General features: G+C 42.1%; 1 protein-coding gene across 3 annotated transcripts in view; it reads right to left on the reverse strand.

Moving 5' to 3' along the window:
- Positions 1-13,399: 13,399 nt before the first annotated feature.
- LOC105922822 (NACHT, LRR and PYD domains-containing protein 12-like) overlaps positions 13,400-17,897 on the reverse strand; it is a 52,385-nt gene continuing 47,887 nt past the window's right edge. For all 3 annotated transcript variants that reach the window (XM_036125333.1, XM_036125334.1, XM_036125332.1), the window contains 2 exons: positions 16,616-16,792; positions 13,400-13,574 (listed from right to left, as the gene is read on the reverse strand). In XM_036125333.1, coding sequence (XP_035981226.1) covers positions 13,400-13,574; positions 16,616-16,792 — 352 coding nt within the window. The remainder of the gene's footprint in view (positions 13,575-16,615; positions 16,793-17,897) is intronic.

Below are 17,897 nucleotides of genomic sequence, written 5' to 3' on the forward strand. Positions count from 1 at the left end.
TTCCTTAAGAACTTTTGTATGAACTGTCAGGGGGCAACTTTCTTCCTCCGGGAAAAGTTGCTACACATAGCAGTGATCTCAAAACACCAATGTTCCCACGTTTTCACTTGCACATTAATAAGTTATAGCCGATAAAAAATCTAAACTGTGGCGCTCCGGTCCAAGAGGTCACGTGATTCGATTTTTGCTGCTCAGCCAATCAGATCACTGTATTGTCAGCTGAGCGAGTTCACCAGTTCATCATGGCTGCGCCCGTAAGATGTTTGTATGCATTTTTTTCCAGACGAAGAAAGCCCAATAATAGCATTTTATGGCGCCAGCTGGCTGAGATCTTTATGGCAAGAAAAAAGAAATAGCCCAGAACATCCATCCATCCATCCATCCATCCATCCATCCATCATCCATTTTCTAACACGCTTATTCCCGCTGGGTTTGCGAGGTGCTGGTGCCTATCTCCAGCTGTCAATGGGCGAGACGCGTTGTACAAACTCGTTGTGCCAAACGAGTTATCCCCTTCGGAATTTGTAGAATTTTGTATTGTATTTTTGAAATCAATAAAAGTTTTAACCTCCAGCTTTGTGAAGTCTAAATATTTTTAAACATCACATTCTAATAAAATGAAATTGATTTTTTAAATCTCCTAATACATTGTTCTATTTTTAAAAGAGACATATCTCGTTTTCTTAATATGGTTAATATCTCTATATGGTTCTTGGTTGAATTAAAATCTTATTAAATCTGATCATTTTGGCTGTACCTTTATTCAGTGTTCATCACGTATCACACGTGAAATCCGCTCTATATGATCTATTCATGCAGGTCAAAAAGAAAAGAAAAAGAAAAAAGACGAATAAGCTGACAGCTGCGATGAACTCAGGAAGGTGGATTTTGGGTTTAAGCAGACAGACATGCGACAATCTAATAACATAAAGCTAATATATTGGTGACACATGTGGAAATGACCACAGAGCCGTTTACTTTCTCATAACGTGTTATATTGAGTGATCAATCGAGTTTTAACCGACATAGCAATCCTTTAAGATAGCACTAACAAGTGTTACTTTTTCATTTTTTTCACACTAACTGAACGATAATGTAACAACACCATTGCTATACTTCATTAAGAAAAGTAAAACATATTCATTTCCACGCCTAATAAGTTGGAAATGAGGCGGAGTTGACTGGATTCATTCTTCCAGTTGAATGCGCTCTCGGCGCAGGGAATACAAATTCTGGCGGGGATAAGTCGTTTGGCACGACATCGGCACCAGCACCTCATGAACCCAGCGGGCATATGCGTGTTAGAAAATGGATGGATGGATGGATGGATGGATGGATGGATGGATGGATGGATGGATGGATGGATGGATGGATGGATGGATGGACGGATGGATGGATGGATGTTCTGGGCTATTTCTTTTTTCTTGTCATCAAGATCTCAGCCAGCTGGCGCCAGAAAATGCTATTATTGGGCTTTCTTCGTCTGGAAACAAATGCATACAAACATCTTACGGGCGCAGCCATGATGAACTGGTGAACGCGCACAGCTGACAATACAACGATCTGATTGGCTGAGCAGCAAAAATCGAATCACGTGACCTCTTGGACCGGAGCGCCACAGTTTAGATTTTTTATCGGCTATAACTTATTAATGTGCAAAACGTGGGAACATTGGTGTTTTGAGATCACTGCTATGTGTAGCAACTTATCCAAGTGGAAGAAAGTTGCCCCCTGACAGTTTATACTTAAATTCAGGGCTGTCTGCCCTCAGCTCCTGTCTCCTCCTAATCCTGTCTACCTCCTTCTCACACTCTGCTACATGGGCTCTGACCAGAGCAGACGTAGTACAAACATCTCAGAGCCAAACATTTACAGTCTGACACAGAAAACACGCAAGTGTTGACCTTCATTAACCGGGGAGAGTGAAATCATCCTCTGCCAGAGTTCAGCTGCTTACATGTTTCTAAGAAGAGAGGTCAGGGGGATTTTGCTTTAATAATAGTGTGGAATAATTTTTGCACTAAATGTCGAGTTTTTTTATTTAGCAAGATTAGAATAGAATAGAATAGAATAGAATAGAATAGAATTAGATTAGATTAGATTAGATTCAACTTTATTGTCATTACACAGGTACAGGTACAAGGCAACGAAATGCAGTTTAGGTCTAACCAGAAGGGCAATAGCAGCAAGTGCAGGATAAACAATGGTTCCATAAGTACAGGACATGGGTTATTACTGAATAAATATAGAGATGAATACTATTATAAACAGAATTTTACCGATAGATTTGTCCTATGAGTATAATATATAGATAACTAGTATTGTGAACTAAATTTACAGCTGGATGTTTACCGAATATAATATACAGTTGGGTATTACTATGAATAGAGTTTTACAGATATGTACAGATGTGTACAATAGCATAATAGAATAGAATAGCCTTTAATTTCATTGTACAGGATACAACAAAATTTGAGCGCATCTCTGTTTGGTGCAAATTATAGACCCATTTACATGTGAGACACCTAAACTTTCATGCTGACCTCTGACCTTAACTTTATAGATGAGCTTTTAACAGTTTCTTGTAATGGGCATCAGAAATATTCCAAAATCATCCTGTACCCATACTAGGCCCAGATCTACTTCCTTCCAGTCAGCAGAGCCTTACGTCTAACTCAACACTCACATATAAACATATAAACATGGTGTTGGCTCTCATCTGGTGTCTGTGTGAAGGCTTCTCAGCTACCACTGGGTGTCTGGAGGAGAATCTGTGCCATAGGCCTGTGAATGTCAGCTACAGCCATGCTAAATGTGTAAAGTTAGATCCTAATGTGTAAAACAGCTGCAGGTATAACTTTAGAAACAGGATTATAATTTAATGGTGACTTCAAAACAGGAAACAGCCTCACCTTACAATCTTTGTGAAAACTTTTTCCTTTGCAGAAAGGTTAACATGTGAAAGTGCAGTCAGCTCCACGGCTGCTAGAACAGATCAATCTGTACTCGTTTGCAGACATTTAGAATTAAGGACTAACTTTAATCACTTACTGTGTGAAAATAACATCATCACTGTAATGTGTATTTAGTTATAACTTTTTAAATTAAATGTAAGAAAGAATACATTCTTAATCCCCAAGGGGAAATCAAATGTTGGTACCACTCGTTAACAGACTGTTGGTCTGTATTTTGTTATATCTTTCTATAAAAGTTTTGAAGACAAAAAATATATCAGCCTCCATCGAAACAGCCTTAACAAATGGGTTAGGGATAGGGTTGGGGTTATGAAAACTACTAAATTAAATATTATCGTGATTCCTAAAATCATATTATGTACATATTATGCATACTTTTACTAGAAATGCAATCAAAATAAATAAAAAGGCTTTTTTTTTCCTTAAATGTTTACTTTTCCACGGGCAACGGCAGCCATGTTCTTTTACCGATGGGGAAAACTTGATAGTCATGTGACCTGGTTGCAAGCAACAGGCCAAATAAAATGTAAGCCTGACATGTACTGAAGAGCCAAATTGTGACAAAACTACTTTCAATGTAATTTTCTAGAAATCCCTATATGATAAAACTCAGAGCCAGCCTTTTCCTCTGGTTTTTGATTCTGACACCTCAAGATGTTTTGTTTTATAACATACTAACTTCCTTTATTTTTGTTTTTTTAATTTTGGAAGCTGTTAACACAACAAGTTGTACTTTGTTTTTAACAGGCAGCAATTTTGAAGCCACAGACAGGGTGTGAGGCTGGAAAACTGGTTCAGCTGCTTTACTCTGTTACTCTTACCACAAGAAAAAGGTTTCTGGTTATGTTTGATAAGATTACATAGTTAAAACAAAGCATTTCTGATGTAAACATTAACAGTTTAAATGAAAAAACTGCTGGTAAAGAACCTGAAAGATAAATCCTTTATTTGTGATAACGTCATTTTACTGTAATATTTTCTCACTAAGTGTTGCGAAACATTTTCAGATTGTTTCCTGGTGTTTATTCAGCTCTCAGATTATAAACTAGAGAAAAAAACAAAAGAATGTCTTCATGCTCAAATCAGAGTAAAAAGATTCAGCAAATATTTAACTCACCTGCTTCAGAAACAGACAGAAGAAAAGTCATCAACAGCAAACGTTTAAAGTCTATCATTCTGTCGTCTGTGATCAACCGTCTGCTGAGCAGAAACTACGTAAAAGTATTTTTAGGGAGTGTCACAGTGACAAAACGCTCACATCATAACGACCTGTGCAGAAAGTCACAGAGCCACATTCCATTGTGAAGCTGGCCGGCTGACTTTGCTGTAAGGAGCTCCAGTCAGCACACCAGGGTAATCAAACTAAATCCCTGAGGTGGCCGCTGGTCTTCAAATAATTGTGTACATACCTCCTTGATTGAGGAGAGGTTAAAGCAAGGGGCTTACATCCTGGTAAAGGTAGAAGTTTCTGGTTTGAATCTGCCACTCTGGGTCCCTGAGCAAGACCCTTGGCCCCAGAATGCCCCCCTAGCGCCTCACTGTGGCAACCCACTGCTCCCTGAGGGATGGGTTAAATTGGTGATTTAAGCACTTTTATCAACTGTTGCTGTTTAAAGAAAAAGTGCTACATGAAAGAACTTTAACATTGACAACAACGAGAATCTCCACATTTCATATGGATTACAACAGATTAATAGTTCAAACATCTCTTCAGCATCATCCCCATCTCTTAAATCTGGATTAGCTCTGAGGAAGGGGCAGATTTTGACATGGATGGTTCTGAATGCAGTTATTACCAGAGAAGGGAAAACCACAGAGAGCTGTGTATCTGGGTAGAAACCTTAGATAATCTTAAAGGAGCAATAAGTGATTTTTCACCACTAGGTGGAGCTTGAAGTCTGTTCATAAAATTAATGAAACAGAATTACAATAATATTATTTCAGCTGAAAAATCAAATAACATCATTAAACAATCTAAACCTGCTTCAGATTTAAAGTAGCAATAAGCGATTCTTCACCACTAGGTGGCGCTTGAGCTATGTCTGTTCACCAAAACATGATGTGTATCAAGCCACGCCTCTCTACCTCGCTCCAGCACTCAACGCTCCATTTCCCCTTCTCAGCCTTCGGCTCATATGAGCATATAAGCAAAGGATAAAAACTCAGCACAACAGCCTCACCTTCCAGAGGAACATGTCTAGTGAAGAAGTAAGGAACTCATAACTTTATAATGCTGTTAGTAAGAGAACCTTTTGATCCGAAGGGCGTGCTCTCCTCCATTTTGTGCCTAGCGGTGGCCTTTTCTGGGCAGGGATGGGCTAAGCCCTGAGTGGCGGCTGTTCACGCACACGTACGTGCACGCGTGGCCGGCCCGGCTATGTAAACAAGAGACCGGAGAACAACACAGAGAGACAGGGAGGGGCTTTTAACCAGAGTCCATCTAAAAGGTACCTTTAGTTCTACATAAAACTGTTTTTAGTTCTATCTAAAATAATGAAATGTGGCCTATTGCTCCTTTAAATAGTGAATAAAAGGACAAAAGGTATTAAAGGAACAGCTGAAATGTTCATGGGTAAAAATGTCAATAAATATCTGTCAGGGGCGATGGTGGAGCAGAAACTAGGGAGTTCCTGTAAGCAGGACGTTACGTGAGGGAGCCGTGATCCCCTTTCCACTTCTACAGTCAGTCTCAGACAGCTGCTGCTGCCTCGTCCTGCTGCAAACCTCGCTATGAAGCTTCAGACCCGCCTGCAGACGGAGCAAAAGAAGAAATAAATCAGGTTCTCCACTCTGCACTTTGCAGAAATGGATCAAATACAGAGAGATGCAGCATGCTGTGAGCTGGAGCCCTGATAGACCATGTAAAATGGAGCCAGGAAGTAAAAGAAGAAAGAAAGAGGAGCAGAGAGGGAGAAGCTGAAGAAGAGACAAGCACTGGCCTCTGATGCAGCAAAGTTCCCTAAACTGAAGTTTTCTTCATATAGGAGCAGAGAAGATCTAAAGACTAGAGGTCAAGAATGAAAAGGCCAGCAGCCTATTAAAATAAAAGAGTTTAATTAGGAGCTTAGTCTCACTGGGAGGAACCAAGGGTCAAAACTGACTCATTAAGCAAAGGTTTTAAAACATGGTTAACAAAAAGCCAATGGAAAAGAACTTTAATGCTAAAATGTCCGTGAAGGCAGATTTAGTGTACCTTGCATAAACTGAAGTTATAAATCCTAAAAACATTGAAATTGTTATATTTTTGTATTTTACATTAACCTCCCATTGAGTTTAGGAAAATATTAGTTGTGTGAATCTAGCCAATGCATTAACTAGTCAGTTAGTAGATGTAAAATGATCAGTTCAGTGAGTAGCAGCAGTGCTGCAGGAGCTCCTGCTGGCATGGAGGTGGAGAACAGCAGCAATAAGGAGTCAGAGCAGGAACCTTAGAAGAGCACAGAACACACCTGCAGGTTCTAAGCTTGTGTGGTGGCGTGGCCTGGGATGGCAGGAACATCTCTGCTGTTTTTGCACAATTTTATTTTTAATTTTTGCAAATAGTCTTTTTTAATCTTTTTTGCTTAAATATACATTCAGGTTTTGTGCATATTTTTAAATCACCTCAGTTGTACATTTTTTTTTCTTTTTTTCCCAGTGTCCTGTCTAGCAATGTGGCAATAAGAATTGATATCTTAATGCCAAGTAGAGCTCGACAGATTTTGCTTTCACTAGTGGAGCAAACAGCTTTCGCCATAATGCTCCGCTTGATTTGTGCATGTAAATAGCTTTATTGTGATCCCTGCAGGGAGAATTTCAAATTATATGGACACTACAATGGGAAAGTAGGAGAGTAAAAGAAAAACAAGAAGAGAAAAAAAGAAAGAGAAGAGGTGAAAGAAAGAAGAGATAAAAGGAAGAGAATGATAAAACGTCCTCTGTCTGCTCCATCACCTGGAATAAGACACAAAAAGAACAGCACAACCAACACACATAAAGCATCAGATACAATCGAGTAACACCTTGATACCATTGCTAAATCATATGTATTATTATTTAAGCTGACATGTGTAATGTGATACCTGAAAAAAGAAAGTAAAAGAAAATAAATAAATAAATTATAGCCTTTCTGTATATAAGTGAACATTTAATACCTGGGACCCAGTACCTGTGGGAGTTTGTGAGAGTGCACTAGTTTAGGTGAAAATTATCCAGAAGGAAATAGCTCGATAGTGGTTGTGGAGAACCGAAGACCCGCCTTCCCCGAGCACAGAGGCAGGGGTCAGGGGACCCGTAACCCCGGAATCCCAAAGGGGCCCCCGAAGCAGTGCGCCCGAGAGGGCCATCACAGGAAATCTGCAACCCCCCCCCCCCCCCCCCCCCCGAGGAAAGAGGAGAGACGACCCCGAGGAAATCCCCCAGCCACCGCAATGCCGACGCCCCCAAGAGCTGCGGGGACGAGCCCGTGGGCTCCGCCGGCAGCCAGCCGCACTGAAGTGGTCCTGGCCATGGGCCCTGGGGGCCAGAGGCCCCAGGGGCGCCCCGCCCCCGCGGCAGGGGCCCAGGCCGCCCCCCGGGGGGCCAGGCCCCACGAAGCCGCCGCCGGGAATGGGCCGGCGCCCACCCGGGAACCTGCCCCAAACCCGAGGACCGTCAATGCGCCAGAGGGCCAAGGCGCCCGCCAGCGCAGCGGAGGAGGGCAGGACGTGAGGGGATGGGCTCCGCACCTAGCGGAGACTTGAGATGTTCTTTTTATATAATGTTATTTTTAATAATTTAGCTGTAAATTTACCGTTACTCTACAGGCTCCTATCCTTATTTGTGTTTGTTTTTATATTTTTCCTCTGCTTCCATTTTCCTTTCACTTTCCTGCTGGTCCACATGAAATTTCCCCTGAGGGACAGTGAAAGCTATTTCTATTCTGTTTTATAGATTCTGTTCAACATTGTGATATCATACAGACTGAGAAAGAAAAGCTTTGCAGCGTTATGGGCAGCAGATCAGAGAAGCCGATATTCCAGCAAACATGGAGCTAAAAGGTGAATAAAACAGAAGCAAAGCCTGAATCCTGGCAGCAATAGTCCAGAAAGGATCAGGGAGACGAGGCTGGAGGCAGAGAGCTGGTCTGTGAGGCCAGTTACACGGGTTGGCAGGCAGGAGAAGGCAGACGGCAACAAAGGCTGGAATCAGGCTGGATAAAAGGTCAGAGGTCGTGTCTACAGGTCAGATCAATGAGCTATGAAGCTGATTTATTAATTTCTGTTTGGATACCACAAAACGTTTGACTAATAATGTCTCCAGTGATCCTTTTGTTTTTATTGACTTATTAGGAAAATGCAGAATAATTTTTCAGCAGCAGCTGAGTTCTCCATCATTAATGTTTAGATGATGTCAAAAGGTGCTTTTCAGTGATAATCACAACAGATTTGCCATGGAATGATAACCTGCATCACAGAAATCATTTATTATAGTTTAAACCAGATTTTTTTCATCAGTTGGCCCAAAACTCGCAGTTTAATATTTAGATAAAACAGAGTTACTGCTGTTAGTTTTACAGTCCTGATGCTCTACAGGGTTTAACATAGATTTGACTGAAACTACAAACAGCTACAGCATTATTGTGAAAATAAGAAACTCATTAGAAACAATTAACAGTTTACAGACGATGATAGAAAAGGATGAATAAAATAGAATAACTCAGGTATTCATACAAGAAATAAAAAGAAGATAATTCCTTTATTTCTCAGAGCTTCACTCTCTGGAAGGTTGGCAGCTCTCTGAGATGATCTCGTCTTGGGAATATTCTTCCTCTCTCCATGATGATGGACTTCCTGTGGTTTGGAGATGACCTTCTGACCCTTCTGGATTGATGGGCAGCAGCTGTTGCTTTGTTAGGTCATTGCTGATGTCCATCCAGCTTGACGTTGTGTTAACACACACCTGTCTGCTCCAGGGGTCCGTTCTTCATACGTCGCTAACTCAGTTAGCTGGATTTGATTGTTGACGATTTGGCATGATCTTGGATCGTTTGGTTCTTCGAAACTCATCCTGGACTTGCTGTCATAGCAACATGTGCGCAAACTTAAGCCTGCACGCGAGCTTAAGCTTTCATGTAAACAGGATTAGATTGCAGCTGTATAAGCGGAGGAGATAGGGAAGCCTGTGTCCAGCCAGTGCACTTGGACCACCTAGTGGCAGAGGACGGAACAGAATTGTGGAACACCATTTTTTAATGTTTAATAAAAGACGAAACAAATAATGCTTAGTTCCTGTCGTTTTATTTAAACAATTCTTTATAAAGAAAAGCCAGCAAGTCATCTTTTGTCTGCAATAAGAGATAGTTATATAAAGTCAACAATACTACTGTCAAATGGTGTTTTAGAACTTACTCTGAAGGTCCTTTTGAAGCAACTTGATCTCTAGTGCAATTTTTCTCTTTTTCAAGTTGTGGAGTTCAATTTCTCCTCTTAATTTGTGTTTTTTGAGGTCAAAATAAAAAAAAAATGTTGAAGATGCCGTTTATATAGGGAACGGATGGCACCCTGTGTCATTTTGTGAAAGAAAAAGAAAGGGTGGAACATGCCTCATGAAACAAAAGTAAAGCAACCTTGGCAGAGTCCAACTCTCACCGGAAATGAGTCCAAGTTACTGACGGAAATGCGGACCAGACTCTGACACCGGTCATACAGAGACCTGACAGCCCTTATTAAAGGGCCCGGTACTCCATACTCCCGGGGTACCCCCCACAGGATCCCTCGGGGGACACGGTCGAATGCCTTCTCCAGATTCACAAAACACATGTAGACTGGTTGGGCAAACTCCCATGCCCCCTCCAGGATCCTGCTGAGGGTATAGAGCTGGTCCAGTGTTCCACGGCCAGGACGAAAACCACACTGCTCTTCCTGAATCCGAGATTTGACTATCCGATGGACCCTCCTTTCCAGAACCCCAGAATAGACTTTACCAGGGAGAAAAAAATCAGTCACATGAAAAACACTTTAATTTCTGAATAACTAAAACCTTAAAATTTCCTAGTAGTCAGGGCAGTCAAACTTTTTTACAGTAGCAGGCTACACATTATCAGGTAGGAGGGTGCAGTTTTTCATAACATTTGTTGGGCTTTTAGAAAGAATTACTAACAAAATATATCAAAATATTCACTTATTTTTTAAATGAGTTAAATCTGTCGATCTGACATCATCAATGAATAATAGTTATAATGAATAATATTGATTATAACTATATTGATTATAATAAAACAAGAAAAGAATAATGGTTAATCAAGTGTTTGGTCAATGCAAACGCCCAAGAGGGGTTGAGTTCTACTTATCAACTTAAAAATATTTTATGACTGCGTGTAAATGTTTAATTGAGCTATACTGAGAGAAATTAAGTTTATATTAAGGTAGATTTACAACTCATGTTGGGAAGCTATCTATAATTTATTTTTTCTGGGTGATATATCCTGATTGTTAAAGAGATCTTGTGTGTTATTTGGTTGTCTGATTGTACATTTTGTTTGGAGCACATATGCGCAGTGTTTTTCTTTGCTTCAACGCAGTTGTGTGCTAATGGCATGTTCTTGTGTGTTTAATAGTTCTGTGCTTTTAACATGAGAGAGTTTGAGATTTGGGCTTGTTTTTTTCTTTACGTTGGGCAGGTTTTATGCTGGTTTGGGTTACTGGAAACAGTGACATTGGGTAACCTGTAGCGCTGTGTCTTGACTAAAAAGTCAAGCATAAGCTACACGCTAATAAACCTGAGCGCTGGTGTCAGGCTGAACATTGACTGAAGTAACAATTCTGACTAGAACAGGTTCTGTAATAACAGCAGCTATGAGAACAAGGAGCAGAACAAAGCAAGAGTTCCCTTCTACCTGCAAGTAACTCAAGTCTCTTCAGTTTGGCAGTTTTAGTGCTTGGTTCTGCTCCTACCTGTCCTAGTTAACCCTGCTAGCTGCCCCCCTAGCTAACCCTCCTAGCGTGAATGTTTACTCCAGTTTTGACTTCAGTGCTGACATTTCAAACAGAAAATAATAGTGCTCCTTTCAGCTCGCTCTCTGCTTCGTCACTTCTTGTAATTGTTTGGTAATCAGACCAAATTTCCATCCCGCTCTACCGACACCAACGGTGACCACAGCCGAACCTCATCGCGGCGGCAACTGAAGGCTATGACTCAGTGTCCCGCCCCTCTCCAGCTGTGATTGGCTAGCATGTTGCCTTCCTTCGTTGATTTGATTGGTTAAATTGTATGATTGACACATAAAAGATAGTACTAAAAGGATTATGGCCACTCCGAGGTAAAAAAAAAAAAAAAAAAAGACAGCTTCCAGTCCAGGGTCTGCTCCGCGCTCAACCAGAAGGCACAAATATCGCTCCATTATATAATCGGGGAAATGTAGACGGCGGCAAGAGCTGCTATAGACGGCGATATGCCGCCGTTGACCGGAGTAGTAATGAGTAAATACATTATAAATGCAACACATATAGTAGATAAGATAAAACATTTAGAAATCCAGTGAGAGTCTCTTTAAAGTCAAACTGCTGTATCTTCAACCTCTGGATCATCAGGACAGCTCAGCTTCTCTCCTCTACTAAGATCATCACCTCCACCTCCTGCAGAGAGAAGAAGGAGCAACAGAGGAGATCACAGAGTGTTTTTAGCCTCTGGAAGCTGAACATAAACATCTCATCTGTTTGTAAAACATCAGCTGACTAAGAAACATGGAGGCTGTCCCTGAACACATCTGGATGAAACTACTGAGAGAAGGACACATGTCCAGATGTGCTGAGTGGACTTCAGCAGAGCTTCTGCTCTGTAGAAAGACCACATTTAGGGGGTGAGGGGGGCTCTGGCTGGGTGGCTCGTACGGGTCGTGTGGGCCCGCCCTCTATGGGGGGCCCGGTCCGGGAGGCGTCTGGTCCGGGGGCGGGGCCGGGGGTCGGGCACAAGCAGTCGTATAGTCGATTTGGGGTGACCTCCCCCTCTGGTCAGTGTTGGATGTGAGTGTTATGTGGGAATGTGTGTACAGCGTCTTTTTTTTTTTAAATCTGTGTGTGGTGAGTGGGGCACAAGGGAGGGATGGTGTGAATGAGTTTTCCTTTTTTTTTTTCAGGTATGGGTGTGGTCCGCGCCCTCTCCCAAGAACATCTGAAGTCTCCGCTAGGTGCGAAGCCCATCCCCCCACGTCCTGCCCTCCTCCACTGTGTTGGGGGATTTCCTCGGGGTCGTCTCTACTCTTTCCTTGGGGGGGGTTGCAGATATCCTGTGTCGGCCCCTCCTGGGCGCCCTGCTTTAGGGATCCCTTTGGGAGTCCGGGGTTATGGGTCCCTTGACTACTGCCTCTGTGCTCGGGGAAGGCAGGCCTTTGGATCTCCACAACCACTATCAAGCTATTTCCTTCTGGATAATTTTCACCTAAACTAGTGCATTCTCACAAACTCCCACAGGTGCTGGGTCCCAGGTATTAAATGTTCACTTATATACAGTAATCTTATAATTTATTTATTTATTTATGTTCTTTCACTTTCTTTTTTCAAGTATCACATTACACATGTCAGCTTACATAATAATATATATGATTTAGCAATGGCATCTAGGTGTTATTCAATTGTATCTCTTGCTTTATGTCTGTTGGTTGTGCTGTTCTTTTTGCATCTCTCTTTCCAGGTGACGGAGCAGACGGAGAAGGTTTTATCATTCTCTCCCTTTTATCTCTTTCTTTCACCTCTACTCTTTTTTTTCTTTTCTTTCTCTTTCACTTCTTGTTCTTCCTTTACTCTCCCATTGTATTGTCCATATAATTTGAAATTCTCCTTGCAGGAATCACAATAAAGCTATTTACAAGCATAAATCAAGTAAAGCACTGTGGCAAAAGCTGTTCGCTCCACTTGTAAAAGCAAAATCTGTCGAGCTCTATCTGGCATTGAGACATCAATTCCTATTGCCACATTGCTAGACAGGACACTGGGAAAAAAAAAGAAAGACCACATGGTGACTAAATGTAATGATGGGCTGTAAAATCAGTGATTTCCAGGCTGCAGTCAGACTGATCTCAGAGATGTGACTAAGATGAAAATGATCAGCTGTTTCCTGTTGAAATGAGAGAACAAAGAGTCTGAGATCAGATCTGATGCTCCACAGCTTGATAAATGAGGACCACTGTCTCTAGACATGGTGGAAGGCTGTCAGCTGGAATCCAGCTGCATTTCCTGGAGACATGAACACAACAACAACTTCACATGGACACAAACACAGGAACACAACAAGCTGCTGGCTCCTCTGACTGGCTGATTGTTGTCTTTGAGTCCAATCAGGAAGCCTGTCACCGTTCTCCTTCCACTGAGAAGCTGCAGCTTTACTGGAAACACTGGATCTTTGCTTTGGTACCAACTGTGTTCAGAACAGTTCTGCTGACAGCAGCTGGACTCACTCCAACCATCTACTTACACAGATTCCAGTTTGTAGTCTGGACTCTTTACAAGATCCTGCAGCTGTTGAACATCTGACTCCTTCAGGTTGTTGTCTCTCAGGTCCAGTTCTGTCAGATGGGACGGGTTGGACTTCAGAGCCGAACACAGAGAATCACAGCTGATCTTTGACAAATTGCAGCTCCTCAGTCTGAAAAAGAATAAAAGATGTGAGCTGAAGCCACCAGGATGCAGGTTCTAACAGTCCAACAGAACCAGTTAAAGAGCTCTCATTAATATTAATGACAACAAGCTGCTTCTTCAATAAAGACCTGCTGACTTCAGCTCTTCAACAATCAACATTAGAAATTTCAATTGTTAAAATTTGTTTAGCAGTTTTTACAGTCCTGGAGTCTCATTTATAAAACTTTGTGTATGGCAAAAATATTTAGATTTATAAAACCATGCACATACACACCAGCACACCATTTTCCTTTATATATCACAGCTGTACCTGTACATTTGGTACCAGGTTCTGCCCTCTACACACCCAGATTCAAGCTGAAACGGTCAATGCAAAGCACCTCATGAATGTTAATGTGTATAAAATGTGTCAGCTGATCATTTTTTAATCATGGTGACGTGGCAGCCATGGAGAAAAAGCAAAAAACGCTGGGAAAGTTTCCCAGAGAGGCATTTATGAAAGGTGGAAATCAGAGGTAAAGGCACAGATGTTCTCCTCAATAAAACAAGTTGTTAATAAACTGTTAAAATAACGTAAACAACGCTGTGCTCCGTGTTGAAATTCCCCTGTGGCTGTGGGTTCAGATCCATATTCAGAGGAAAGAGGTTTCCCCTCCATTATTAACCCCCCCCCCCCCCCCTTCTCTGCTCTCTGGGGGTTGGAGGGCTGCCTTTCAGCTCCTCAGAGGGAGGTGTAGCCACTTTCCCCTGTGGGTAACAGCACAATGCATGCTGGGAGTCAGAAGCAGGATATTGGCCAGTCCTCTTTATTGGCCAGGCAAATATTTGATCCCCGAAAGCACGTTTCCTCAATTCTCCATCTGCACTTTCTTCCAGCAGTGCCAATGCATCCAGCGAGCAACATTACACACAAGTGTGTTTGACTGTTTCCAGCAACAGTGTGAGAGCGCAAGTAGCAACCAGCCATTACACATGCAACAGATACAATGATATGACCGACTTTTCAGCTGTTAAACTATCGCAAGAGGATGTGCCAGGCACCCAGTTTACTGGTAGAACTGACGAAGCTCAAACGATGGCTTGAGTGTCGAGGGCTTAGAAAGACTGGAAAACGGGCCGAGTTGATAGAACGTTAAGTCGATGTTTTTCTCCTGCTTGGCTGTCATGGCCTCATCGGCCGTTTTTTTCTGTTTGTAATCACCTTCCAGGAATCGGTATAAATTGTTCGGCCCGCCGAACAATTTAGTCCGGTCCGGTGGCCAAATGCATTATCATTATCCAACGGCTATATCTCCTCGCTGCATCGAGCGCTCTGCACCAGATTTTTTGTGAGTCATGGGGGAGCGCTGCCGAACACGTTGGTGTGAATCGCCCAGTGGACGGGTGGGGAAAATACGTGACAGCATCTGCGGTGGCAGGCGTCCGGCGGTGCGCGAACCCTGCCGGCCGGCCGCCACCGCAGCGGTGGCCAATAGGCCGGAGCAGCCCTTAGCTGCGAGGGCCAATCGACACCGCTTGCGGCTTTAACATCCTTCATATGCGGCCTATCAGCATACCTCGAGTCGCTGTTGCACGTTCCATAACAACAATGTTTATAAACCATGGTTAGGAGACGTCTTAGACTTAGAAAATCAGTCATTTTATTGAGTAAAACCAAGGGTAACATACAGCGAAAGAGTGGAGGACAACGGATGTTTGCCCTACCTGTACCACGTGATATGACGTCACGTTCTAAAAATAGCTCGCTCGCGGAACGCCATTAAAGTGATTGCTGCACACCTCGTCACAATAATCTGTGGAACACGTCACCCTGGTGATCATTGGAGAGAGGAATGTGAACCTAGAAAACTCAGAGAAAATGTTTGCAGGCTTTTATTTAAGATTTGAGATGGTTTATGGGCATTTTTGATTTATTTGAAATGTCCCATAAGTATTTAAGGATAAGAATCAATAATACCGTGGTTTTGAAGGCTTCTGATCAAGATGATCTATGATTAAAGTCTGATATGGAGTGAAATTAAACATCTGGGAGGAATCCTCATGCAGGTTGGCTGTAATTCACCAATTCACCATCTGCGTCACCAATTTCCCCATCTCCAAAATGAGCGTACGCCTGGGTCAGAGTTTGCATGAGGACCACACATTTTCCCCTCAAGTTCATTTCTTATAGTTCCCAACTTTTGCGCCGAAAGTGGCGTACGCACATTTCAGGTCCATTTTGTGTGTAAGCACGCTTTATAAATGACAACCCTGCTGACTAAATTTAGGAGCTGAAAGCCCCAGAACCAGAACCTGGTACTGTAACATGTTGTGTTTGAGTATTTTAGTCAGTAAAATCCTTCCAGAGCTTCTAAAAGTGCTGAAGCATCAATCAGGGATTATATATTTGTTCCTGTCAGACAGATTCCAGGAGCTGAAATTCACTTTTCTAAACTGGGTTGAATCCCCTCTGACCTGCTTCACATGAGGGGGATTTATACACACTGGGGGTCCCAATGCTGTCCGGTTCTGACCTGAGATCAGGACTCAGACTCAGTTACACAGAGAGACAACATTAAAAACTGGCTCCAAGTCCAGGAACAAACTCAGGAAATATTTATAAGAATAGAAGATCTGAACTTTGTTTTTCAGCTGAATTTTATCCAATTATTCACAGAAATATAAATTGAGCAATTTTAAAATTAACTAAAAATCAAATATAGAAAAACTGATCTGATGAAGTTTTAAAGAGATTAAAAACCTTCAGATAAATGATAAATCAGTATTGTTAATTTTTTCTATCTTTCTCTTCCTCAGTTCTGGATAAAACATGAAACCCTAAAATTAAATTAAACCCATTGTTTCGTGTTTTCTGTTGATTATTTAATAAATCCTGGAAGAAGTTGAAAAATAAAGAAACTTTAACTGGACCAAATCAGTGGAGAAGAAAGCAGATTTTACCATGAAGATCCTCAGTGTGGATCAGTAGAATATCAGCCAGATGTCTGCAGTTTAGGGTCAACACAACTTTCAAATCACAAATATCAGACCTAAAACATGGAGTCTGACCTCAATATCTGTAGTTTGCAGAGGGGAGTCTGGAGAAAACCACAAAGCTCCTTCACTCCAGCATCTTTCAGGTCTTTGTTGTCACTCAGGTCCAGTTCTGTCAGATGGGAGGGGTTGGACTTCAGAGCCAATCCCAGAGAAGAACAACTGATCTCTGACAAAATGCAGCGCCCCAATCTGAATAAAGAATAAAAGATGTGAGCTGAAGCCAACAGGATGCAGGTTAAAACTGAAATATAAACAAATAAATGATAAAAAGTAGAAAATTAATTTCCCTGAATGTAAAAGTCCCAGAAACATGATGAACTGATGTCTGATATTTAATCCAGTAGAACTGATTTAAAGAGTTACACCCAGCAGAACCAGAACATGTTATCATGACGTGTTGTTAGAATATTTCAGTCGGGCCTTCAGTGGCTCTGAGCTGGAACCAAACTGGACTTAATGCTTAATGCTGCTGTGATTGAATGGAAGCAACTCATTTTCACAGTGACAGTAACCTTCTATTGACGGGAACTGAGGGATTTATCTGAAGGATCAACAGCTGCAATAATTACACTTCACTCATATCTAAACAGATGAATACATGACTGAGAACAGAAGCGCTTCTACCTGTTCTACAGTCAGACAGGATGCTGCATCACAAACAGAACCAGTCTGATATCAATGTTATCAGTAAAGAAAGCAGAACTAATTCCCAACAAACATCAGATTTCTTCATCCAACCATCCAAGCTGAGATTAATTGGAGGCCAACAGTTCAGAGCTCAATGTTGCTTCAGTCCAGAAGGTGGAGCCCAGAACAAATGGACCTTTTCTAGTTTTTACTCTGCAGAACATCTGTAACATCGGTAAATCGAGAGCTTCGCCTTTTGGCTCAGCTCTCTCTTCACCACAACGGATCGGTACAGCGCCCGCTTTGCAGCAGACGCCGCACCAATCCGCCTGTCGATCTCCCGCTCCATCTTCCCCTCATTCGTGAACAAGACCCCAAGATACTTAAACTCCTCCACTAGGGGTAGCACATCCTCCCCAACCTGGAGAAGGCACTCTACCCTTTTCCGGTTCAAGACCATGGTCTCAGATTTGAAGGCACTGATTCTCATCCAGCTGCTTCACACTCGGCTGCAAACCGCTCTAGTGAGAGCTGTAGATCACGCCCTGATGAAGCCAATAGGACCACGTCATCTGTGAATAGCAGCGATGCAATCCTAAGGCCACCAAAACGGATCCCCTCAACACCTTGGCTGAGCCTAGAAATTCTGTCCATAAAAGTTATGAAC

The sequence above is a fragment of the Fundulus heteroclitus genome, chromosome 21 (assembly GCF_011125445.2).
Source record: "Fundulus heteroclitus isolate FHET01 chromosome 21, MU-UCD_Fhet_4.1, whole genome shotgun sequence".
Lineage (NCBI taxonomy): Eukaryota > Metazoa > Chordata > Actinopteri > Cyprinodontiformes > Fundulidae > Fundulus > Fundulus heteroclitus.